The sequence below is a fragment of the Glycine soja genome, chromosome 8 (genome assembly GCF_004193775.1).
Source record: "Glycine soja cultivar W05 chromosome 8, ASM419377v2, whole genome shotgun sequence".
NCBI classification, from domain to species: Eukaryota; Viridiplantae; Streptophyta; class Magnoliopsida; order Fabales; family Fabaceae; genus Glycine; species Glycine soja.
Window position 1 is genome coordinate 3,742,973 of NC_041009.1, and position 26,149 is coordinate 3,769,121.

The 26,149-nt window shown below is 31.9% G+C and overlaps 4 protein-coding genes and 1 long non-coding RNA gene across 5 annotated transcripts; 4 read left to right on the forward strand and 1 right to left on the reverse strand.

The window, feature by feature from the left end:
• The first annotated feature begins 2,678 nt into the window (after nucleotides 1-2,678).
• Nucleotides 2,679-3,545, forward strand: LOC114424501. The gene is made up of 2 exons (XR_003668999.1): nucleotides 2,679-2,756; nucleotides 2,874-3,545. It is a non-coding gene; the product is annotated as an uncharacterized LOC114424501 (long non-coding RNA).
• A 1,252-nt stretch (nucleotides 3,546-4,797) lies between these two features.
• On the forward strand, nucleotides 4,798-7,649 carry LOC114421230 (heat stress transcription factor A-8-like). The gene is made up of 3 exons (XM_028387074.1): nucleotides 4,798-5,148; nucleotides 6,082-7,216; nucleotides 7,389-7,649. Exons 1-2 carry the CDS (start codon nucleotides 4,924-4,926, stop codon nucleotides 6,949-6,951), a joined length of 1,095 nt encoding a protein of 364 aa, XP_028242875.1. The 5' UTR covers nucleotides 4,798-4,923; the 3' UTR covers nucleotides 6,952-7,216; nucleotides 7,389-7,649.
• A 6,464-nt stretch (nucleotides 7,650-14,113) lies between these two features.
• LOC114423256 (vacuolar iron transporter 1-like) lies at nucleotides 14,114-16,477 on the reverse strand. The gene is made up of 4 exons (XM_028389943.1): nucleotides 16,160-16,477; nucleotides 16,000-16,085; nucleotides 15,674-15,788; nucleotides 14,114-14,593 (listed from the first exon to the last, which is right to left on the reverse strand). The coding sequence occupies exons 1-4, from the start codon at nucleotides 16,387-16,389 to the stop codon at nucleotides 14,296-14,298; spliced, it is 729 nt and encodes a 242-aa protein (XP_028245744.1). The 5' UTR covers nucleotides 16,390-16,477; the 3' UTR covers nucleotides 14,114-14,295.
• A 2,431-nt stretch (nucleotides 16,478-18,908) lies between these two features.
• LOC114424740 lies at nucleotides 18,909-21,087 on the forward strand (the record flags this gene model as incomplete). The annotated part of the gene is made up of 5 exons (XM_028391579.1): nucleotides 18,909-19,137; nucleotides 19,614-19,945; nucleotides 20,131-20,318; nucleotides 20,630-20,696; nucleotides 20,771-21,087. Coding segments are annotated over 5 exons (867 nt in total), but the record flags the coding sequence as incomplete, so codon positions are not given.
• Nucleotides 21,088-22,627: 1,540 nt separating this feature from the next.
• LOC114421231 (aspartate-semialdehyde dehydrogenase-like) lies at nucleotides 22,628-25,276 on the forward strand. Its single transcript, XM_028387075.1, has 7 exons — nucleotides 22,628-23,379; nucleotides 23,464-23,550; nucleotides 23,662-23,706; nucleotides 23,785-23,880; nucleotides 23,979-24,080; nucleotides 24,668-24,822; nucleotides 24,922-25,276. The coding sequence occupies exons 1-7, from the start codon at nucleotides 22,807-22,809 to the stop codon at nucleotides 25,001-25,003; spliced, it is 1,140 nt and encodes a 379-aa protein (XP_028242876.1). The 5' UTR covers nucleotides 22,628-22,806; the 3' UTR covers nucleotides 25,004-25,276.
• Nucleotides 25,277-26,149: the final 873 nt, after the last annotated feature.

Genomic DNA, 26,149 nt, shown 5'->3' on the forward strand with positions numbered 1-26,149 from the left:
TCAAGAGAGCTGGCAAGATCACACTAAGAGAGAGAACAAGTGGCTAGGAGATTAATGAATTTAAAATAATACATTTTTATAGAAAAAGTGTTATTTGTAATATCAAATGTAACATTAACTTTATTTTAAATAGATTTTCTATTTTGTTAATCAACAAAATGTTTAAAAAAGAGCAATGTTATATTTACTTATAAATTATCCTACTACAAGAAACTTAAAATATAAAACATATTTTGACATTCAATGCATACAGAGAAAATAATAAAAAGTTTTAGGTTTGACTATTATTAATTGAGCCTTTGAATTAGAACAGAGTCTTGATTATTCTGTTTTAACCGCATCTTTCTGGTGGCTCCGATTCCTCGAACTCTCGAAGGAAAGAAACATAGAAATAGTGAAAAGAAACAAGATTTTTGGCTGATGTGACCTTGACGATGAGGAGACTTTTGATTGCCAAACCCGGAGACTTTTGATTCTGATAATTTATTTGTGGTCTTCAGCACTCAGCAGCATCATAAGGGAACGCCTCATTAACATAACAGATCACGTACGTCTCATCTTACATTTCAATACCTGAATTTCCAGGCAACATTGCAATATCACACACCATCTGTGTGTACACGAGCGCTTCTTATGGTCAAAATCTGGGAATTCAAATTTCATTATTCTTAATAGATTCCAAATTTCACTGTCTTTGATTTTTTTGTTACATATAAGTTTTGTTCATAGTATGGAAATTATGTATCCAATCAATGTTTGATTTCAATTGTTTTTTCAAAGCAAACTATTTATGTATTTGTTTTAACACGATTTTTCTCATTAAAGAGACCATTCTTATCTAGTGCATTAACACAGTTTATTTATGTATCTTTTAAGGTTATATCACATAATTTAAAAATAGTAATTACTTTTCTTATTTACATTGAAACTATTTATACTTCTTAAAATATTTTTTCTAATTTTCTCATTTATTAAGTTTTGGAAATCATATGCACAAAGCAGTAATGTTTGAAAGTTTAAAAAAAGGAAAAATAGAAGAAAAAAATTATTTAAATTCTGAAGTTTCGTTGGTGGGAACAATATTTTATTTGGACCAAGTTGAAGCTAGGACCAGTAGGTACGTTTTCTCGTCTCTGATTAGTACAAGAACCAGTGTTGGCACCAAGACTTCAGAGGTTGACCCATAGTACAGTAACAGTAACATATTGCAATATTGCAACGTCCCAGACTCAACTATAACTTGGACTCTGTCAACAACTAATGTGAATCACAGAAAATTGAAACAGATCCTTTTACGAGCCAACACTAGCATTAAGTGGGTCATTGATAGGTGAGACTGGTTTAGAGTACGGAACTGAGGTGGATAAAAATGCTACTAAATCAGTGTAAAAAGGACAGACTGTAATCAAGGTAAAAAAATGGGTTGGGAAGTCGGCTGCCATGCCATAGGAAAGTCATGCAGTCAATATTGCTTTTGGAGATGAAGCCCGTGTGCTCTCAGCTTGGTGAAGAGAGAGCTTGGGAGTTGGGATCCTGATTACACATTGTCCAATTTCATGTAAGCATTTTGAATTCAGTTCTGATTGCCTACCTTAAACAGCATCGTGAGTGTTCTATTACTTTTACAAATTTCTGTTGGGTTCAGCACAAGGTCTTGTTGTTATGTATTTCATTACCTATTTGACTTCCTACATAATAATTAAACCAAAAAAATAAAACAGTGAACAGATGCAAAATTTACACATTTGTCTTTCTCTTTGCCCATATATTGCCTAAATTTGTACAAATATTCAAGAACATGAATTATTTTAAGCTAGGGCTTTTTTGAGTTACAATTTAGTAAGGAGTTCTTATAGATTGTGTCTTCTGTTTCTCCTCCCCATTTTTAATCAAAGGAGAGCACTAAGGCTTATGAACAGAGCAAAATGTTATTTACCTTCTTTTGTATCTCTGATGGAAGTACATGGGTAGCCTTATTGAGTGTCTGATTATCATATGTTTATTCACTCTTCTTAATTATCCTTTCTATTCATAAATGGATTCTCGATGTCTGTAAAGATGACCTGGAATCTTCTTGTTTTTTCATTTTTATTTCCAGATGCAGATTGCTGAAGGATGTCAATCTTTTCTGCCCGAGACATGATAACATTCTTCAAATATCCTTTTTAATGTATTATACAAGTTATTTAATGAATTATTTATGCTTTTCCTTTTTAAGCTATGTTACATGAATGTCAGAATTCCATGCTTAAAATAAGAAAATTAAGGAAAACAGAATATTCAGATTATATAATTGCTTGTTGGTTCTTCTTAATTAATTGGCAAAATAAGAAAAATAAGTTTTCTCTCGGTGACAATCTACAAGAGATAGCAGGATTCTGCTGAAGGAAATTAACATTCTATTAATTTGCTAGCTTATGGATTTAGATTTTTCCAGCTTGAGTTGAGGCCAACATACCTTTGAGCACTCACCAGGCTGCCTATTTGTTTATACTTTTCTGCACAGTTGAGAACTATTCTGTATTGTTGTCATGCAAAAAAATTCAAAAATGAAGGAGGAAGTTTAATCTTTATATCATTTTCTGTAGTTCTCGAGTGTGTGGTTTTTTTTTAAAAAACTATTATGTCCTTTGATGATTTGACAGCATTTCCCTGATCTTAGTCCTTAACGTTAGATCCAATATCCAGGTCTTGGTGGATCAGCAATCCCTCATTTCTCCGGTGAACTTGGAGGATGCAGATTTAAGAGTCAAAAGGTAAATCTTGGTGTTTAGATTGCATGAATACCTTCTCATAGTTCTTGGATCAATAATCTTATCAAAGAACTCTTCAAAAAAAAAAATCTCATCAAAGAAATTCCCTCATCATTTTAGGAATAAAAAGGGTAATTGGGTAAGCCTAATGCACGAGGCTAGGGTCAAATATTTCACAACTTTATTCCGGTGAATAGAGTGGTTGTTTCTGTAAGATTGAATTCAGTTCAGAGGGAGATGTTAGGGCACATAATCAGCCAAGACTGGTTATCAGCCAAATACATAAATTTTATATGCATACAACGTGGTGTTGTATTTGGACCCCTTCATATTCATGAGAAAGTCCAATTTCTCCTTGTCTTATTCTGTATGATGGCATCCAGTTAATGCTTTTCCGAAATACTCATGGTTTAGCTGGTTCTTCATATATGGAGCTGCCAGTGCCAGCCTTTTGTTGATTCATTCTTTATCAAGCTGTTTGTGAAATGGTATTCTGTCTCGTGATATATTGGTTGCTCTGGGTTATGGTCTAAATCCCTTTTTTTTTCTAACTCTATGGTGCTCACTTGTGGTTGTGCACTGCTACGAATATCCAAATGTGGAGGGAGGCCAACCTCTGCGCATTTAGCTGAACAAAGGTGTAACAGCATAGTGATTTTCTCCTTGCTGAAAAGTGATCATTCCCGTCTTTCACCTTGAACTGAATACTTCTCTTAGTTCAAAACTGTAACTATGCTTATTCCTTGTAACAACTGAGTTGTTTTACAATCTGGATTAATCTTTCAGGTTCCATCTGTAAAGGGCATGACAGTATAACTTATAATTTTACATCGTCAATTTAAAAATTAATAAATTTACAATGATAAATTATAATTAAATGATTGTGTAAAACTATTTATTGCTAATACGGAACATTTTTTCCCTATTTTCTCTTTTGTATATTTCTATTCATGAAACTAATACAACTCATTATTTAAAAATTTAATTCAACGAAGGAAAACATTAGGCCATAATTTAATGATTTCAATTGATTAAATGAATTATAAACTAAAAAATAACAATTTCATGATTTAAATGATTGAACCAAACAATTCAATTTGTTCATCAATGAATTCAACAGCAAATGTAATAATTGTATGACCTAATTTTTTTTGTAGGTTGGATAAATTTACGATATCATTAAGTTGGTCTTGTTCTCTCTTTTTTGTTTTAATGAATTTTCTCATCTATCTCCATCAATTTAGAATAACAATTGAATTATCATTTTTCTTTAATAAAAACAAAATCACGCAATACTTATTTGTATGCTTTGACTTTCATAAAAAAAATCGTATGCTTTGATCAGGGGTATGTAAGCAATAATAATAATAATAATGATTTCACCATGGTATATAACCGTCATCCGTAATGCATTTCAAATTCATCGATGATAATTACACATTAGTCTTTAAGAATATAAGTATCTTATCAGAAAATAAATAAGTTGCCCTAATATTTAAATAATTACAATTTGCAATGTTGATTTTATTAGTTTTTCTTTTAAGATTAAGCTGTATAGTGCTTAAATATTAATTATAATTAATGCTAATAGTTTCCTAAGACCAAAGTAAAAGTTTTGCATTTCCAAAAATCAAGAGCCATTAAATCCTTAAAGATGAATTTGAGGATTTATACTCGTTGTTCAATAAAAAAAGAACATGGTGCTAGCTAGGTTCTTATTAGCACTAATTTTGTTGTATCCCGAAACATGATTTTAGGCTCAATATAAATTATTTTGGTTGATTTTATTAAAAATTTGTTATCCTCTTTTCGAATTTTGTAATTGGACCGTTTTACTTGGAATGAGACCAATGACTTCTTGCGCAAGTAATACACACACGACAGACCTAAATCGAAATAAATTAAAAAAGAAATTAGAATAGTAAATTAAACTAAACTAGTACATAATAATAATAATTAGGAGTTAAAACAGATAAGCATAGGAATATTCTTTGTTTAAGATAAAATAAAATATCTGAGGTTTGGGTAGGATTCGAAAACCCCGAAAAAAGAAAAAGGTTGGAAAGTGCTGTGACAGTACATAAAAGAAGGCCCACGGAAATTTCATTTCATTGAGTTCCCCTTTGCCAAGTCTTGTCTTGTGTTTGTTGCAGTTGCGGTTGCGATTGCGATGGTGAAATCGAACGAGAACGGTTCTGGTTCCGTTTCGGTGCCTCCTTTCCTGAAAAAATGTTACGATATGGTGGAAGACCGCAACACTGATTCTATCATCCGTTGGAGCGATGGCGGTGACAGCTTTGTCATCTCCGACATCACTCAATTCTCCGTCACGCTCCTTCCCACCTATTTCAAACACAACAATTTCTCCAGTTTCATCAGACAACTCAATATCTATGTCCGTCTCTCTCTTTTCTTCAATTCATTTCGATTCTGTTTCTTTGCCTTTGTAACTTTATATCTTCATCTGCAAATTATTATATGATTATTGCTATCATATATTTCATCTGATTGTTTTTGTGATTCATAAATTTACTGCAATTCCAATATTCTTATCCAGTGCCTGAAATTGTTGCAGGTGCTCAAAAATTAGGTCATGCTTTTGATGCATGAACTCACTCACTTTTTTATGCTTATAATTCTTCCGTGCACCTTGTTTCTGTTGAGTGAGCCTTTGAATTCTGCACTCGTTGTTGCTCGCAGAACTAGATACAATATAGATTTGGTATTCGTTCGCGTGAGTTTTACCTGCTCAACAATTCGTACTGTAGATATTATCTTAGAATAGTGTTCATACTTTTCCATCATCTATACTATGCATTCTTCTTGGCTTGGTTATGTTTGGTTTCCGTTTCACCTCCTACAAGTTATGTATTTGGTGATATGCTTGGTTTCTTTCAAAGTATGTTTTCACACTTACATTTAGCTTGAAACCAAGTTTCAATTGAAAGCAATATCAAGCTTGCTTTGCTAACTCGGTTTGCAAAATTCATTCATTCATACTCTTAAGTTTAATCCAAACATGCACTTAGACTTAGAAGAATATTTGCTGTTCCATTCCCCAATTACTGACTTTATTACCTAGATAGTGGTTGTTACTTTCTGACTTAACCTTGTTCCATGACAACCTAGCCCTGGGGCTCTTTGTTGGCTGATAAATAAGCATCTTAAATAACACTTGACCTTGTGAGAAGCTACAACATCTGAAAGAGCATTGGCTTGTTTATATTGGTGCCTCTATCTTTTTATTTCTTTGTATTTGTGTCATTCCTCAAGGTTGAGGTGAGTCTTTTTTTCAAAGTGACTAATTGGTAACTGTAAAATCTAACAGGGTTTCAGGAAAATTGATACGGATTGCTGGGAATTTGCCAATGAGAACTTTGTTAGAGGTCAAAAGCATTTGTTGAAGAATATACGTAGAAGGAAACATCCACACAGTGCAGATCAGCAAAAAGCATTGCCACAGCAAAACAATTGTGATGAACCATCACAAGAAGCACCGTATCATGGCCTTTGGAAAGAAGTTGAGAATCTAAAACTTGATAAAAATTCGCTCACGCAAGAATTGGTCAAACTTAGGCAACACCAGGAATCTGCTGAGAATAAGTTGCTGCTCCTGAGTGATCGCCTTCAAGGAATGGAAAAGCATCAGCAGCAGATGTTATCATTTTTAGTCATGGTTGTGCAAAGCCCTGGGTTCATGGTTCAGCTTCTTCATCCTAAGGAAAATAATTGGCATTTGGCTGAATCATGGAATATATTGGATCAAGATAAACAAGATGACAAGCCAGTTGCTTCTGATGGGATGATAATAAAGTATAAACCACCTGTAGGTGAAAAACTAAAGCCTGTAGTTCCTCTGTCTCCTGGTTTCGAAAAGCAACCAGAACCCGAGCTTTCTGCAGAAGGGCTAAAAGACTTGTGCGTCAGTTCTGAATTCTTGAAAGTGCTTCTGGATGAAAAATTATCTCCATTAGAAAATCATTCTCCATTTCTCCTACCAGATTTACCTGATGATGGTTCATGGGAACAGCTTTTTCTAGGTAGTCCTTTCATGGGAAACATTCAAGATTCTAATAAAGAAAGTGAGGGGCACACCAATGGTGGAATGGAGATGGAACCAACAATATCTGAGACTCCAAATGAAAATTCTCGAACTTTTGAATCGATGATTGTAGAGATGGAGAAAACTCGAGAATGAGTTGGAGTTGTATGCACATGGTGGGCTGTCTTCTTTGAATCCATCAGATATTTTTCAGCTGGGCTGTCTCATACTGAGCTAATGGAGCTTTAGTTTCTGAAACTAACAATATATAGGGAAGGAAGTAATAATGTCCATCAGATATTTTTCAGCTGGGCTGTCTTCACAGATTACTTCACACTATAATTATATTATAGTATTAAGTCGCAATTATTTTCTCTCCCATCTTCCTTCAGCAGTTGTTAGATCCTCTTCTAGAATCCATGTGAGTCTGCTCTCATTTATATGTTGAGATGCTAAATATGTATGGCAATGTTTTTTTCTGTGTTTGATAGAATGCTTGAACATATTTTAGTCTATAAAGGTTCTGTTGGTATTCTGCTGTTTGTAGGTTCAACTTGTATCTGAAAACTAATCCTGATTTTCCTCGTTCACAGATTTTGGCATCCTGATACATGGTGTCGGAGATCAGGAGTTGTATGGTAGTGCACAAGTGCGGCGACCTATATATATAGCGGATCAAATATTTCTTTTATGGAAAATTGTAAGGGAAAACGGCAACTTTATTTTTTGTGCCACATTAAACAGTGGCACTTGCCTTCATATATATTATAAAATTTCACGAAATTCATGCTTCTCTTGCATACTAGTGTTTGCAGAAGCCAGTGCTCTGATAATGCTCTTTCCCTTTTCTCTTACTTCTCCTAGTTCTCATGTCTCTGAACTTTATTCTTCTACTGTTGTGTTTTGATATGGCAGCAAAGAGATTTGTTGCCCCACAAAAAGGGTCATCATTGTATGACATGATTTTTTTTCCTTCTTTGTTAAATTAAGTTGGATTAACACTAACTTCAAAACATTTTCGGGTGCTTCATGGTACAATAAATTATTCCGTAAGGTGATCGTTCCCACCCGAGTTCCTTTAAATGCATTCAGTAGGAGTCTGGTAACACGTATTAGTGACACGCACTAGAAATTCTTGTAAAGACCATTAGTCTAAGCTAAATGAACCCTAGTCTTAGGGGGGTGTATTGGATTCTTTTGTGGAATGGATTTTGAGAGATTTTTTAGTTAGAAATACACATAAAATACTCCTCAAACAATCTCACCCAAACCCTTGAGACTTTTCATAATCTTTCAAAGACTTTTTCTTTTCCTGCCGAACAAGACACAAACCACTACCAGGTTCATTCTCTTACAACTTTTCAATCAATTTTACCTATTTTTTTAATGGCAATTGATAGTCAATATTGTTCATACTATATGTATATTACGCAAATCAAAAGAAAAGGGTGCTGTATATGCTTCAAGATTTCGTATTCATATTGTTTTCAACGTCCAGGCAATGAATATGCATCAAAAGAATGACAATTGATATGCATCAAGATTTCATATTGCTTTTTTTTTTAGTACTGTATATGCAAATCAAAATAAAAAACTCTTTTTTTTTTTCTGTTTCTTCAACTTGTTTTTTTACAACGTCCATTATTATTATTATTATTATTTTCTTGTGTTATTATTAAAATGTTAATTATTAATGTATTATTATTATTTTTTTGACAGCGTGTTATTATTTTTATTATTGTGTTAATAATTTTTTAATTGTTATTGTGTTATTATTATTGTTATTTTGTTAATAGTTTTTTTTAAAAATGATTTTATGATATATGAGTATTATTTTTATAGAAAATGCTAACATGTGCCCTTAAGACACTTGTTAGTGTATTATGTATAGAAATTTTGTATTGAAAGTTGTGCAATTTACTTTTTTAAAAGTAAAAAATTGTTGTTTTTAAGACATAGTTACTATTGGAAGTATCCTTAACATGTGCCCTAAGTGCGCATGTTAGCATGACCCTTATTTTATTATTAGGTAGTTTTTTATTGGTTTTTCTATTGAATTGTATATTATTCGGGATATAGTCACTATACTTTTGACAATTAAGAAACAATAACTATTTTTGTCAAATAACTAGTTTCTTATATATATATTAGCGATCAAATGGGGGATTCACAAGAAAATAACAAAGGAAAGAGTAGAGACAAAGATATTTGGTATTTTTAAATCGCGGTTCACAATTTTTAAGTCAGCACCTCCATTTCTATTTAAAACACAAGCAGAGCTTGTGTTGGCATGTGTAGCACTTCATAATTTTCTTCGCAAAGAATGTCGTTCTGATGAATTTCCAGTGGAACCTACTGACGAGTCTTCATCTTCATCTTCAGTGTTACCAAATTACGAAGACAATGATCATGAACCCATTGTTCAAACACAAGAGCAGGAACGAAAAGATGCTAATATATGGATGACTAATATAGGTTCAGATATGTGGAGAAATGCTAATAATTAGGCGAACATGAAGTCAGAATCACTTTGTTATTATTTTTTTAGGCAATAATGACTTTGTTATTAAAAGGTTTAAAATTTCTATCGTTTTTATTTTCTTTATTCAAACATTATAATTTATTTATCATCTTTTTCATTCACTTTTGTAACTTCCGTTATTTTTTTGTTTAAAATGTATTAATCTTTCAAAATCTTAAAAATCCATAAAGTACTTTGAAATCTTAAAAATCTGTGTTAGAAATCCATTAAAATCTTGGGTTAAGAATCCTGATTGTAAAAAGTCTTTTAAAAAAAATCTTTTAAAATCCCACATAATCTTTTAAAATCTTCAAGATTGTTTTTGTCAAAATATTCTCTCAAAATCCCAATCCAATACACCCCCTTAGCTACAATTAATGTTGATCGTTTGTCCCCTAGTCTTGGCTGCAGTTAAAATTGTTAACATTGTTATAGCTCAATTAGTACATTACTTTAGTTGGGAACTTCCAGGAAGTATGGAGAAATTTTGGCCTCTTTGGGCGTGAGAGTTTCCTATAAGAGTTTTTAATTTTTTATTGGAAGTCAGGACAAGAATGTTAGTTTCTCGTGTTTAATTATATTCTTACAAAAAAAAAGATATATTATCATAAAATATTATTTTTCAGGAATGATTTTTATCTGTTTTTCACAAAATTGATTCTATGCGGAGATAAAAATTTAGCCTTTTGAATTGCAAGAAGTTTCAAAGATTAAAAAAGACTATGATATCCTTATTAAATCATTTAATACAATTATGAATTTTTGGCTTCAATATATTTTAGTCCTTCAAAATATAAGACATTTTTGTTTTAATCCCTTAAATTAAAAGTTGTTTGTTTTAGTTTTTAAAATATTTTTTTAGTCTTTACTTGGAATAATAAATTTATAGTTTGTGATGATTTTTTAGTCTCTAGCCACACGCACGTCCAGGGGCAACATCTCTTTAACGTTGAAACGACTAGAGGAAGAAATGCAGAATTGAGGTTGAAGGGTGAATAGTCATAAATAATCACGTAACAAAAATTGATATCATAATTTAATTCAAAATTTTAAGGTTTGTGTTTATGATTATTTCTTTCACTTATATAATATTTGTGCATGATGTGAGACTTTACCTCAAAATAAAAGCGAAGAGGGTGGGTGACTAGGGAGTGGAAAAGGTGGAGAGCTTGGGGGAGATGATGGTATTCCAGAGATGGTGGGGTTTGGAGGAAGAGTTGCGGGTGCCATAGAGGTGCCGAGAGAGGGCAGGTTGAGGACGGTGCTGGATTTGAGGTGTGGTGAGAATGAATCACTTTGAGTGTGATGCTGCTTCTTTCCTACCTTTTGTTTTGTATCAGCAGGATCTTATGGTTATGGGGGTTAGTTTCCCTCCTTGGCCTTCCATAAAAGAAGCTGCCTTTCAACATAATAAATAAATAAAAGAATGGTAGACCAATTGAGCAGTTTTGTAACAAAAACAAATGGAAAAGACCTTTGATTTTCCCTGATCATGCATGTGTGTCTTTCTTTTTTACCTTCAAATTATTATGTTGCTCGTCCACAGCACCTTATTGCCAGAGCTTTGAGTATGTTTGTTGGGTTTCAATTTTATAAGTTGATGTTTTGAACATGGGTGACCTTTTGTGTTCAAGTCCAGAAAAATGAAGTTTAATGGGTTGTGGCTGGTTGCGCGTCTTGTTTTTAATCATTTTAAATATCACAGTTAAAAAATTGTCACTATTAATTACACGTATAAAAATATTTTTGAAAACAAAATGTAATAACTTTTAGACGCTAATATCTTAAAACAATTAACGGCGTTGATTTTAAATGAAGGAAACGACCATTTTGAATTAGTTAAAATCAAAGGATTAAAAATAGAATAAAAAAATCAAGAGCCAAAAGTAAAATTCAACCAATATTTTAAAGTGACAATTATTTTAAAAGATCTTATTGTTAATTGTTTTAAAGACACTCATTAAAATTATAAATATTATAAATAACATCTTTTAGTAGTATTTTAATGTATTTAAAAGGATTGTCCTTTTGGGTATTTTGACTTTTTTCTTCCTTAAATGGATGGTATTCACCTTATTTAAAATCGATTTTATGTGTTTCGGTGTTTAGTATCATTATAACATTTTAATTTGATATATAAAAGTGAAATAGTTGATAATTGGATGAGAAAAAAAGAATTTTAGTGTAAATAAAACTTGAAAAATCTAATTTTAAAGTACAAGAAAAAACGCAGAAGCGAAAATAAATGTTCAGTGAAATTTAAAAGAAAAAATATTAATATAAAAAATAATTGTTGTAAGAATATCAACAGTTAATATCTAAAACAACAAATAAAATACTATGAAAAAATAAACAATTTGAAAATGTTTGATAAGGTAAAAAGTCAAATAATTAAGAACTATACATTTAATAAAAATGAAGAATATAATGATTGTATTTCTTTATATATAGCGTGAAGCCATTGTTGCCACTTAAAATGATAAAGAATATTTATAATTAATAATACAACAATTAGTTGTTAATACTATTTTTTATCATATAATATTGGTGTGTAATATCTATTGGCTTTGTGAATGACAAATTTTTTTAATCATTTTTTTTTATTTATAGAACTTGAACTTGAAATCTTGTTTGAGGGATTCAACTTTAATTATACTTAAACCAATAGCATATTAGTATTAATTCTATAACAACTTTAAAACATCATCCAATTCTTTTTTTAGTTTTAAGTTACATCAATTTAAAAGTTGAGAAATGTATTTATTTAATAGAATAAATTATACTTTTTGTTTTTTTATCTCATTTTTAAGATTTAATTTTACTTCTTCCTCTTACAATTTTTTTATCCTTTATCTTTTCAATATAAATCAAATTGGTCCTTATGAAATAATTATCATTTTTTTACTTTGGTATGCATTTTTTATTGATTGAAGACGTGAAATTTGTCATTTTATATTCACATACATAAAATTATGAAACTTAATTGGTGTTTGAACCAAAAAAAAATCATAAACAAGAAAATGCATCAAAAATGAGTTTTGTGATCAAACTAAAAAAGACTAAAAGTTCAATTTAATCATTCTAATATTGGTTTAAAATATGAGAAAAATGATTATACACTAATAATATAAAAATATTTACACAGTTATTCATTCAACCACAATTCATTATATATGATAAGGTTGTTGACTTTTAAAATAATAATCTTAAAATAATTCAAAGGATAATGTGATTAGATAATAGTTTTACACCATCATTGCATAAGCATTAAAACTCTTAAAATATACACAAAATTACAAAAATTTGTAAGTCTCACTTCTTAATCATCTGTTAACTTTCGCTCGTTACCATTAATGAAAGAATTTACATGACACATTCACAGTGATGACTATTTATTCAAAATATAATTTTATCTTCATCTTTCTTTCCTTTTTTAATCGTTGCAAACATAACATTACAATAAACACTTAAAAAAATAGGAAAACAAATATAAGTTAAAACAAACATAATAATAAGCATATTATTGATTAATAAGCACAATCTATCTATTGTTCTAAAATTTCTGATGTGGTAATACCTTATCTAAAATATGAGACTCAAACAAAAATGCACGGTCCTTAAGTTAATCTTTACAAAAAAATGAGATTCAACTTAATTTTGTCACTACCTAATGTTATCACAATAGAAATTTCAAAGCAACAGACAACTTATGTTTATTATTATATTTGTTCTAATTTATGTTTGTTTTCCTATTTTTTTAAGCATTTATTGCAATTTGTCTCTTAATGTGTCACGTAAACTCTTTCGTTAACGGTAACAGATGAAAGTTAATGGATGGATGAATGAATTTGTCGCACTTTTTTCGCTTTCGAAAACTAAAATTTGAATTTTCATTTTTCGAGGACAAATTTGTCAGCGACATCAGGAACAAAAATGACTATTTATCTAAAAAATAATTTCAATTTCCTTCCTATTTTAAAAATAAATTCAATGGGGTTGGGGGCATAGGAAGGGGAACAAGGTTGGTGCATGCTTTGAAAAGAGTGGGAAGGTGAAGTATTGATGAAAGGTAGGGGAAGAAAAAAAAATAGCAGTGGTGACCAATGAGAGTAGGACTCATATGATGGAGTTAGGTTATGGAGTTCGGTTAGGTCATGGCTTCTCCATGTGTTATGGTCATAAACCAGCAATAAATATTAAGTTTAAACAAACTTTGAACTCAAAGTTTAGGGATTTTAAACAGGTCACAACTTGTTTGTAAGAAGATTATTTATCACATCAATATTGATACTAAGTTAGTGGGGAGACTAAATTCATCGAGTTTTAAAAAATAGAGTACTAAATTATTCAATTTTAAAACATACCATTATTTTTCTCAAACATTCAATTTTAAAACATACTATCTCTCTTGATATTAGTGGATTGCTCAAGGATTAAGAAGAAAGAAGAAAACGAAAAAAATTCTGTTGAAACAAAGATAACAAAGAACTCAAATTACTTGTTTCAAGAGGTAAGTAAAACACATACTTTTTCAAAGCTTCCAATATATAATTCTTTTAAAAACATTTTTCTTTTTAATATGTTCTTGATATAAAGAAATAAGAAATTAGTAGTGCTTTCTCACTCATTTACACTTTTTTATTCATTTTCCCTAAATCTAATTATTAGATTTAGTTTCTAAACTTATTCAATTATTCACGGAATCATAATGGTCTCACTCACTTACACTTTTTTTATTTATTTTTCCTAAATCTAATTATTTCTTGTCCTACTAAGAAAAATTTATGAATCCGCCTCAATATAAAATTATACCTCAAAAGAGGTTATACTTGCACGTAACTGAATGGTACAAAAAACGAAAATATGCAACAAGTAACAACTAAACAGCAAAGTTGAAAGGAAACTTCTGTTTTTTTTAGGAAGAATAGATAAGTTCTAAGAAGAAACTTAGTTGGCATCAAGTACAAAGCATCGAGAATCTATGGATGGAAAGCCTTTGCCAAACCAAACGCAGCTGCAGAGGCGATGGCGCCAATTAGAGCTGTTTCCAAAGCACTCCTGAATGGTTTATTGCCCGTGAAGTGCCCTTTGGCATAGCCAAAAATCAGCAGTGCAACCAAAGTAACAAGAACTGAAAACACAACTGCCTCTGCTGCCTTTGGAATGAACATGTAAGGAAGGAGAGGAACAACCCCACCCAATATGTAAGCAATGGCAATCGTCATTGCACTATGCAATGCTCTCCTTGGATCTGGCTTCTCTAGTCCCAGCTCAAATCTGTCACGCCAAGCTAACAACCAGTTAATTTGTTCCACACTTATTTCCATAGTCACCGTTGACCGTCACAATATTCATCCATACTTTGAAGAATGCATTTAAAATTTGTCTACGTGTTTCAGAATTTTGTTGTTTGATTATTTTGTCCATGTTTCCTTTCTTTTTTCTCTCCAATACTCAGGTTGAATTCAAATATGCAATATACTTTTCTATTTTGCGCTTTTTTTGTTTAGTTGCAAATAAAAAAAAAACTCAATTACTTATATTTTGCAATTCAAATTACATAAACAGTAAATACAATGTTTTCGAAAGGATTTATATAGGAGTCAAGTTTTTTATTTCTGTGCATAGATATTAATCATCGGATTTGAATTCAAAATCATACCAAATTGATTCTCTTTTAATGATTTTAAACACATTGATTGTGGCATAATATTTTGTCTATAAAAAGTCAAAACCAGATAATTAACACTGTATTTCCTTTTGAACAATATCTGTTAACAATTACTACAAGCAACGACAATAGTTTTATCCCACTAAATAAGATGGGCTATAAAGAAACAATTTTCAAGCACAATATTAATCAACATGTTAAAATTCATCTACTTGTACCAGAAACGTAGCATTATTAACACGACTGAGTCATCCAAACGAGTTGTATAACAGAACAACACCACAAAAAGATGCCCATGTGCAATCACTAGTCAGAATTGTCCCTTATGATCTGACCCTTTCCCCTTGTTTTCACCCCCCAATCCAAGTACAAATACAATAAAATGTCAACAACTAGTTGGAAATGGGAATCCATAACATGACTGCCCGTGCTCAATATTTGGACCCAGGATGCCCACATTCAAAAAAGTGAATACCTACTTTGCTTTCGGTGGTGTCACTTTTCAACACTATCAACAAAATCCCGTTACTGTGTGGTCACCATTCTAACTTGTCCTCATTCACTATATAATATCCCATCATAAACCCCCAAAATTTACACATTTTCTATGAGGAAGACTTTCAAGTTTCAACAAACAAAAAATTCCATGTTAAACTATGTAATGAATTGAGAATGTAAGAACTTACTTCATCATGAAATCAAGCCATGCTTGAGGGTTTTTTCTGAGAGCACTCACCACGGGTGCATATTCATGTGCCTCTATTCCATACTGAGCCATTATTTCTGCTACCTCTGCCGCTTCTGTTTTTTTTTCCCACAAATAACATATTCGTTAGCGCGCGCAGAAAATTGTTAACAAAGGGCATTTGTTTCAAGTATTATTACTTCCTTCTCGGGAAACAAAAATCGGAATATTACATTTTTCAAGTTCAGATTCCCGTTAACGAGTTTTTAATCCGAGAATGAAATAAAGACACTCAACATGATAAAAAGAGTAGTGGAAAGTGGAAACCAGTATCTGGCACGGCGATGATTTCCTCTTGCTCTCTTTTCAATTCTCTAGCGTAGTGATCAGATTCACTTTTTGCTGCCAAATAACTGCACAGTGAAACATTAGCCCCTTTTGCTCCAAAAGAAGTTGAATTGAGTGTGAAGAGTTTTGTTAAACGTACCCGCCGAGACCCATGGAGATGGCGCCGGCGGCGACTTCGGCTATGCCGGCGGTGAGAACAATGGAGGAGGTGGCATTGGCTCCGGAGAGTCCGGCAGCGAGGGCGAAGGGGACGGTAAGGCCATCGGAAACGCCGATGATGATGTCGCGGACGATTTCGCCGGCGGTGAAGTGCTTCTCGGAGTGGTGTCTGAGAAGGCTTTTTTTCTCAGGTTCCAAGGTGGCAGCCATTGTTATGTTTGTTGGCTGTTGCTATGCTATGCGCATAAATACAGCCTCTGCTCTCTAGTTCGCTCTACTTTCTCGTTACTTCCGAATAAACAAATCGTTAATTTTGTCCTTAAGTAATACAGTAGTATTTTTGTAATTATTATTCTCTCTCTTGAATAATCTATAGGGTAATAAAACTATACTTTATAGAAAAAAACTATATAATCTTTGAGTATTGAATATCCTGTTATAGAAAATAATATCCTTCAATTCAACATAAAAAGAAAATCATTAATTTAGTTTCTAAATTGATATATTTTATTAATGTTTTGGGTCAATTTAAAGGATTTTCTAATACTTAGACAACTATTTAAAATGATTTCTAATACTTAAAAAATTACTTGTATAATTTATTTACTTTAATAAGGATCATTTAAGAGAGAATGTAATATTTATGTTCAATAAATTATCAAATCCTTTTTTCATCAATATTTTAAACGAAATAAATCCAAATATTCTTACTGCACATCCTTTTATTTCTTTTATATGGTAAGAATTAAATATTTTTTATATTTTAATATATTAAATTCATTTATATTTAATAATTTCTTTATATGTAATAAGAGAATTTGTAAAAAAAATATAAAATTACTCTTTTAAGGATTGTTTGATTCATATGTAAAAAAAAGTTTGTTTGTTTCATATGTAAAAAAACCTATTTGTGACAAAAGAGGAGAGAGATTTTAATGGGAATAACACTTCAATGAAACTTGCCTGAACCCAATGTTGTGAATAGTGTAAGAGAATTAAGCTCATTATCTTAGGCCTCTTAATTTTATTTTATTTTACTTGTTATTATGTAAGTTTTTTACTTGAATCCGTTCCTATTTTTCTAATTGCAATGGACAAGAATACTTTATGATTGGAAAATTGTCCAAAAATTAGCTACTTGTCTTAATTAACAAATAAAGGTAAAAAAGTTAAATATCAAAATCATATATATCATTCAAAATTGAATTTGTAGTTTATTATAAAAAATTATACCGTTAATTAATGGCATGGTTAGTGATGTTAGAGAACATTTTTTTTTACATTAAGAATTAGAGATATTAATGCATGACTTACCAGTTAATTTAATTAAAAATAACAAATTATTCAACATTCTCATGGTTTCTCTATCTCTTTTTCATATAGAATTGAGAGAACTCCTCAACAAGTGACACACCTCCCCCATTTGTGTATAGAATAATTATTCTATAATATTTTGATCATCAAACAAAAATTTTGGTATTTAGCATGTTTATGAAGGTTGGACAGGCCGGTTCAACCGGTCATGAATAAAAAAAAATCAGTTACAAATCAACAAAATCATTAAAAATTGATGGTTGGATTGATTTTGGTAATTCGATGAAAGTTATAATTTTTTTTTATATTTTTTATTAATTGATTTTATTTGTTATTTTTAAACTTGAGCAAGTAGTTATTGATGAATTTTATTTGCTATTGTTGAACTTAAAATATATTTTTTATTTGGTTTAGTTTTCAGATTTTATTATAAAAAATAAAATCAAACCGAACAAATTACATATTATATAATATATTAATTTAGTGATAATTAAGAATAAATATTAAATAATTTATTATTATTTTTACAATTAAGATGTATATTTTACTTTTATATGTTAAAGAAAGATGTATTAATATTATTTAAATATGTTATAAAAGAATTGGTAATATCTTTTTATATTAATGCTAATCTTCAAGTAAAATATGTCAAATAAAATTTAATAAAAAATAAATTCATTTAAAAATAATGTAACATAATAATTAAGTAAACTTAATTGATATATTTTAAATTATAATAATAAATAAAAAACTGTCAAATAAAACTTTTATTTAATGTTTGATTTGAATTATCTTTTGTTTAAAAAGATCAAACCCTGATTAACTTGTCATTGTTCTCTCTGCTTCTCATGCGTCACACTTCCCATTGCTCTGTCCAATCCCTGAGTCTGACGCACGCACGCTTCCCGTTGCTTCAAACTTGCACGAACATTTTCATGATAAGAAAAAAACATTTGACAAATTTTATTACGCAAACAAAAAACATTGCGACAGTTGCGACTTATTGGAGTTCATTCTTCGCACTCTCTCGGAAACCACTTGTTTCCAATCATCTAATCAGACGATAGCAGACTCAAGAAAGACGTTTCCTTCCCAGATCCTTCTAGACCATTTGCAAACCGTCTCCTTCCCCGAATCCATTCTCCAAACCCTCGATCCTTGAGGAGCTCCACCACCGTGACGGCGCTCCGGTCTCCGCCGTCAATTGTGCCGTCGCGGTGGAGCATGAGCGTCTTCATGAGTCTGAAAGGGAATTATAGGAACTACTTTCCTGATTAGGTTATTGGAAACAAGTGGTTTCCGAGTCCGAGGAAGGAACTCCAACGCCCAACGTCACCACTCTCCATTCCTGTCCCCACAAGTCGCAACTGTTATGCTCCACCGCGACGGCAATCCTGCCTATCTCGACACGGTGAACAGGATATGGCGCTGTAGGGTTCGGCACAAGGACGTTTCCGGGGAGAGAAGCCTTCTGCTCTTGCCGGAGTTGGAGCGGTGGAGGAGCGACATCGAAGCTTCCCTATTGGACTCGCAAGTGTTGGAGAGGTTGGCCTCCATTGATACCACAAGCATGGACCGATTTGGGCCCTTCATTTCTTGAGCACGTTGCCGCCAATCCCTTGGAGGCCCAACACCAAGAGAGAGGTCAATTTTGTTAACTTGTGATTTTGATCTTAATGGAGTTCATTTTGTAACCATGTCCACAAATGATCTTGGTTGTTGACCTATGAATTTCTTCACTGTTTAAGGATTATTTTTAATGTCATGTGTTTGATGGTTTCATGTTTAAAATAATTTTAGGTATATTTTCTCACGTTTGAATTGATTCTAGTGTAGAATTTATTATGAGTTTAAGCAACTCTAGGAAATTTTTGCTTGGAATAAAAAATGTTATACCGAGTCTTGCTTTTATAATAAAAACATCCAAACATATCACATCATTTCATATTAATTTTAACTAAAATCAAGTTTGCAAAATCAAATTTATTCAAAATCAATTTTGCCCATGCATCCAAACACACGCTGTGCAAAGACACAACAACGATAATTTCTGATTTGTTGATATTCTAAGCTTTGTATATGCGTAGAGTAAAACACTTGATATTTCTAGTGTCCAACAGAAATTGAGAAGTGCACTGCTGCTTCTGAGGAAGTTCATCCCTCAACAGCTGCTGAGGAAGTGCATCCCTCAACAGCTGCCGAGGTCCAAAAGGTTAGGAGGGAATGCGATTCTGTGGAGTTGCAATATTTGTCTAAGGATTCTCTACTTAATTCGTTGGAAGTGAATGAGACACCGATTGAAGAACAGAGTAGAGATGCAGATGTACCTTGCCCGCATGTTATTAATAACAATGACCCTGATCTGATGGAAAAGGATCTAACTTCTGTCCCTCGTAATGATTACCATAGGCCAAGTTTAATGGAAAGAAATAGTACCACTCCTATTTCTGAGGTAATTATGCTTTGTAATTCTAATTTCTTATTTTGGTTGACTGATTCCTTTTGACTCTTTAGAAGAGACTAGATGTTAATTTAAAGGGTCAACACTTCGACCTCTCCCTTTATAATTTCGTATAACCATTCTTCATTTGGATGCGTCTTTACCTTAATATATTAGTTATTGGTTCTTGTTTGCAGTGGAATGATTCGATAGACGGCTTGGAGGGTGGAACATCTGATCATGCAATTAGATGTCATTTGCCTAGCCCCAAGGGGACAAAAGTTTCTCCATTGACAAAGTATAAACCAACAAAAATTACAAGGAGTAGAAAAACGAAAAGATGGAGTCAGTTGGAAGAGGAGACTCGAAAGACTGCTGTAGACAAGTATGTGCTTGTTATAAAATTAGTCAAGAATTATGATATCTATATTTGACTAATTTTCAACATGAAACAACCAAACACATGACATTTAAAATAATCATTAAACAGTCTAGGTCAACTACCAAGATCATTTGTCGACATGGTTACAAAATGAACTCCATTTTGATCTTGTTCTACTGTTTTAGCACTGCAAGTGTTTTGAGCTGTTTGTTGCAACTATGATACATTTCTACTTCATTTGAGAGTATAAATAGAATTAAGTACAGTTTCAATACAATTGCCTATTCTTGTTAAAGTTTGTTTCATATGTACAGGTTTGGCAGGGGAAAATGGAAGTTAATGCTAGATTCTAACAAAGATATATTCAAAGAGAGAACTGAAGTAAGCATACTAAAAGTTGTTGATATATATTTTCTTTTTGAACTTATTGTTAATGATCAAATTGTTTTTCTCAGGTTGATTTGAATGACAAGTGGAGAAGCATGACAAGGTACGGGTGCAAATGAATCAGAATGTGGAATATTGCAAAGGTATTTCCTTGCTTTATTTGTTGTTCTTGTTGCTTGAGATTGTATAGACTATTAAGCAATATGAACAGTGGAGGTTATGTATGATTAAAACTGAAGGGATTTTATTTTGTCTATTGGTTTTACGTTAGTTCGATTGCTTTTGGTTGGTAACTCTTGCAACAGATATATGGTTGATTGATTTGTTAAAAATGTTGTGCCATGTTTTTGGCAGTACACTTTATTATGGTTGTGTTTCGATATCATATTTGGGATTTCTCTGTGTTAGAAACCTACAGATATATACAGTGGCTTTTTGTTGATGCAGGGATAGATCTTAAGAATGTCTTTTTTGCTTATGCAGGGACTACTTTTTTTCTTTTTAGCTTTTCAAATCATCTCTTATTTTGATGTCTTAGGCTGTATTCTGGATTCGATATTCAAACTATTTTCATTTTTATACATTTTAATGATACTAATGATGGTAAAAGATAGTTCCTTTATATTTGTTTTTTTTCTTCTTTCTTGTTGGAATATATTTTTTATGTTTTAGTTCTAAATTTATATTCCTATAATATAAATTAGAGAAGAATATATAAGTTGTATGTTGGGCTTTGTGGCATTAAAGGCCCAACGTTAAAAAGTTCACATTACCGTGTAATTTTTTTTTTACTATGATACAAGATTTTAAATCAGTGTTACACTGGTTTGTTTCACTTGTAAAATTTATATATTTATATTCATCATTTTTCATATATATATATATATATTAAAATTATCATTTTAAAATACTTTGTAGCATATTAAATAAAATTACATTAAAAATAAGAAGAATGATTAAAAAAAAGTTATCAAAACTATATAATGAATAATTTAATTTATTTTTTAGCAAATACACAACAATATAATTATGTGAAAAACAATAACATCGGAGAAAAAAATAAATATACCAAAAGTATTGTTAGTAATGTGATATAACTTTATTGATATTATAGATGTTACCTATTTACTGACATTTGAATTTTATTATGAGTTATTTATTTTTGAGAAATAATATTGATGCAATATTTATATAAAATTTATAAATAAAAAAATATTTAATAGATATTATTGACGTCTATTGTTTGTATCTTTATGCAAAATTTCTTTTACTTTTCCCCTCTTTATGAAATTAGAGATGTTAGTATAATATTATGATGTAGTTAATATTAAGTAAATTAATAGAACTTAGAAAAAAATGATTTAAAAGGAAAAATATAAAGAGAATTAAACTACTGAAATAAAAGTAAAACAGACTAAAATACTTACAAAATAAACTAATTAAAAATAATAAAAGTATATTAAATATATAAATTTATGCAACAAACTGGTATAATTAAATTCATTTAATTTTATTAAGTAAAGACGTTAGTAATTTTTTTTTATTGTGCTTCCTTTTATTATTCGAAAGAAGTTAGCAAATGAACCTAGAAGGACCACAACTAATTCATATAAACGTGCCCATCAATAATAATAGGATAAAATAAGATTTTAATCTTTGTATTTTCAAATCGACTATTTGGTAAGGATGAAAATAACTAAATTCAATTTAAAAATTTTCAATAAGAAATTTATTCATCAATAGGGTAAAATGAATTTTTGATTCTTTATACTGTACTTCAAAACAAAACAATATTAATTATGAATAAAATTATGTTTTCCAAACATTTCTGAATCCCATCTCTATTATAGATAGCCAAAAAAAATCTTATTTCACTCCTTCTTAATTCAATTTATCCAAACAAGAAGAACTTCCCCTGTTTTTAGGTAAAATCTGTGTAAGACAAGTTTTTTGAAAGCAACAAATAGAAAAAGAGGTTGGGACATGGAATAGAAATTGGATTCTGGCCTCCTCCCTCTGTTTTAAAATCCATCAGCAGCCGCCAACTCTCTCAATAAAACCTGCTTTCTATTTTTCTCAACCTAAAATCCCATCCACCAACCTTATGATGATGTCTTCACTCTCTGTTTCGCGCCACAACCACCTCTTCTCGGGCCCTCTGCCGGCCCGGCCCAAGCCCAAGCCCAGCTTTTCCTCTTCCAGGATCCGAATGTCCCTCCAAGAAAACGGCCCCTCCATCGCCGTCGTGGGCGTCACCGGCGCCGTCGGCCAGGAGTTCCTCTCCGTCCTCTCCGACCGCGACTTCCCCTACAGCTCCATCAAAATGCTCGCGTCCAAGCGCTCCGCTGGGCGCCGCATCACCTTTGAGGACAGGGACTACGTCGTGGAGGAGCTGACGGCGGAGAGCTTCGATGGCGTCGACATCGCGCTCTTCAGCGCCGGCGGCTCCATTAGCAAGCACTTCGGCCCCATCGCCGTCGATCGGGGAACGGTGGTCGTCGACAACAGCTCCGCGTTTCGGATGGACGAGAATGTCCCATTGGTAATTCCCGAAGTGAACCCGGAAGCAATGCAAAACATCAAAGCCGGAACTGGAAAGGGAGCACTCATTGCTAACCCTAATTGCTCCACCATTATATGCTTGATGGCTGCTACCCCTCTTCATCGACGTGCCAAGGTCCATCATTGCCTTTCCAAATTCTTCCAAATTATAATTACTATTATCTGTGGTGTGACGCCTTTCTGCTTCAATATTGCACAGGTGTTACGTATGGTTGTTAGTACCTATCAGGCTGCTAGTGGTGCGGGTGCTGCTGCAATGGAAGAGCTTCAGCTGCAAACTCGTGAGGTTTGGATTAAACTCTCTCTCTCTCTCGGGATTTTGTGTGAAAGAAGCACTGGTTTTATTTATTTATGGTCTTTAATCATGATTTTCTTTTCTTTTTTTTTTGACTGAAAGGTGTTGGAAGGAAAACCGCCCACTTGTAAAATATTTAACCGACAGGTTTGCACAATTCTGTACATGCCTCTCGTGATTTTGATGCTTTAAGAACTACTTCCTGATGCTGCTGTTGTTTTGCAGTATGCTTTTAATCTATTCTCGCATAATGCGTCTGTTCTTTCAAATGGATATAATGAAGAAGAAATGAAAATGGTCAAGGAGACCAGGAAAATCTGGGTGGGTAAGCTGAAATTGAATCTTTATAAATTGTTTATTAGGTTTTTTTGTTTCATGTTATGGAATAGTTGCTAAGTTTTACCCTTGCACTTCTACAGAATAATAAGGACGTTAAAGTAACTGCCACATGCATACGAGTTCCTGTCATGCGAGCTCATGCTGAGAGTGTGAATCTTCAATTTGAAACACCCCTTGATGAGGTACTTCATGCTGGCATGCTGTGTCTTTATGCCATTGCCAAAACTCATAGTTGACATTGCTTTACGTCCCAAAACTGAATACAGAATTTTAACCTAGACCCATTACTCCTAGGAATGACATTTGCAATCTTTGGTGTTTGATGGTTTGTTGAATTTAAATTGAGTTGGGAGGTATAGATAGTTTGCATGAGTTGTTAGTTCACAATTGATAGATTAGACCTGTAATGACATGCTGTATGTGTGCTTTATGATCATGGATAAAGAAAAATACCAAGCTAAGCATTATTACAGGCTCACAAGTCACAAAGCAAAGAGTCATTTACTGGAGATGATTATTCCTTTTGTAGTGATTAAACTTGACTTCAATGTGTTGGCCCTTTCATTTTGTCATATCTAGAGGATCCTTGTTTCTGTTTTTTCAATGGTATAAAGCAGCAATCCTTATGATTCTTGGTGTATTCAGTGTTGAAACATGCAGAGTCTTATCATTATTTGCATGCCCAAAATCTATGAAATGCACTTGCGTGAGAAAAGTTCTCCAAAAGTTAATATCTTATTTGAGTTCCTTTGTTTTTTAATTTCTTCAGGACACTGCAAGAGATATTCTGAAGAATGCTCCAGGTGTAGTGGTTATTGATGATCGTGAATCCAATCATTTTCCTACTCCATTGGAAGTTTCAAACAAGGATGATGTTGCTGTTGGTAGGATTCGCCAGGACCTATCTCAGGATGGGAATCAAGGGTAAATCTCTTCCATGGCAATATATTATCATTTTTTTCTTTTCAATTAGCGTTGTTCTTTATTATGGGAATTTTACATAAATGCTGGATATGCACACAGGTTGGACATCTTTGTATGTGGGGATCAAATTCGCAAGGGAGCTGCACTTAACGCAATCCAGATTGCTGAGATGTTGCTATGAGTTCTGGTTTTTAAAGGATGTGGTACTTGAAGACTATGCTTCTTTTGAAACAGTTTTGTATCTGCTAGTTGTATGAGGTTATTCATTTCTTTTGTGAGAAAGTACGAGGATCTTTTCAACGATGTGGTAGCACACTAACTGGAAACAGTTTTTTAAAGGTTTTGTGCTTAATTTCCGTAATCCTTATCACCGGGAATAACAATAATTGGTTATGGCAAAGGAGAATCACCTAATGTTTCATCTTTTGAATAAAGAATTTGTTGACCAGTTTTCTATGATGTTACTTTATTTTTCACTTAGAAAGACACCACCTGACACCTAATCAAAACTTGCAAATCCAGTCATCTATTCTATTTAGTTAGCTAATTTAGGTACTCTTTTAAGCAAATCAAATTTTTTAGCATGCTAAATTTAATTTTTAAGAAATTGCTATTTAGAAGTTGAAAGGGACAGTGGTATATCTTGCTTTGGTGATAACTGTAACAGACACACTGCAAAGGTAATAAAATTTGATTTAGTCCCTTCAGCAACTGTAATGCACGAGTATATATAGGTAATGACTAATGACGCAAACAGCAATAAAATGCCAAACTTCAATTTGCTAGCATAAAGAAAAATTGTACAATTTACCCATAGTTTAATTCGCAATCACTTTGATCTTTCGTTGTCTTATTCTGACACTATCTTTCCAAAAAAACCTTGTTTATAACAATTTATTAATGTTTTTAAGGAAAAGGGAGTAGTAAATTATAAAAACAGACTTTTTAATATAGCTATTAAATATTCGAATGACAATGAAAAAATTCCACAAAGAAAAAGGAAAGATAAAGAGAGTAAACAATGTTCTATATTTTGAAATAAAAGCATGCACTATTAACAAGTTTTAAGCATTATAGTAAGACGAAAAATAAAACGTGCGAACTAATTTTGGGATAACTCATTAAATAAAAAATAAAACTCAATTTTTAAAATTTTAATAAATTTTAACAATATATTAAAAAATGTGTTAACAATTATCAATAATTTCAGAGACAGTTCAAAAAATAAATTACCCTTATAGGACTAGTTTATTTAAACTTATTTATTGAAAAAACATTTAATTTAATAAAATAATTAACTTTTTGTTTTCTTATCTAAGTTGTTTCT

Bases quoted from the DNA above. Each gene is read 5' to 3' on its own strand.
- LOC114421230 (XM_028387074.1), top strand. From the start codon at position 4,924: ATGGTGAAATCGAACGAGAACGGTTCTGGTTCCGTTTCGGTGCCTCCT. The intron at 5,149-6,081 runs GTCCGTCTCTCT...AAAATCTAACAG, and splicing joins TCAGACAACTCAATATCTAT to GGTTTCAGGAAAATTGATAC.
- LOC114423256 (XM_028389943.1), bottom strand. From the start codon at position 16,389: ATGGCTGCCACCTTGGAACCTGAGAAAAAAAGCCTTCTCAGACACCAC. The intron at 15,789-15,999 runs GTTTCCACTTTC...AAAAAAAAACAG, and splicing joins CATCGCCGTGCCAGATACTG to AAGCGGCAGAGGTAGCAGAA. The intron at 14,594-15,673 runs GTAAGTTCTTAC...TTGGCGTGACAG, and splicing joins TGGCTTGATTTCATGATGAA to ATTTGAGCTGGGACTAGAGA.
- LOC114421231 (XM_028387075.1), top strand. From the start codon at position 22,807: ATGATGATGTCTTCACTCTCTGTTTCGCGCCACAACCACCTCTTCTCG. The intron at 23,380-23,463 runs GTCCATCATTGC...AATATTGCACAG, and splicing joins CTCTTCATCGACGTGCCAAG to GTGTTACGTATGGTTGTTAG. The intron at 24,081-24,667 runs GTACTTCATGCT...TAATTTCTTCAG, and splicing joins TTGAAACACCCCTTGATGAG to GACACTGCAAGAGATATTCT.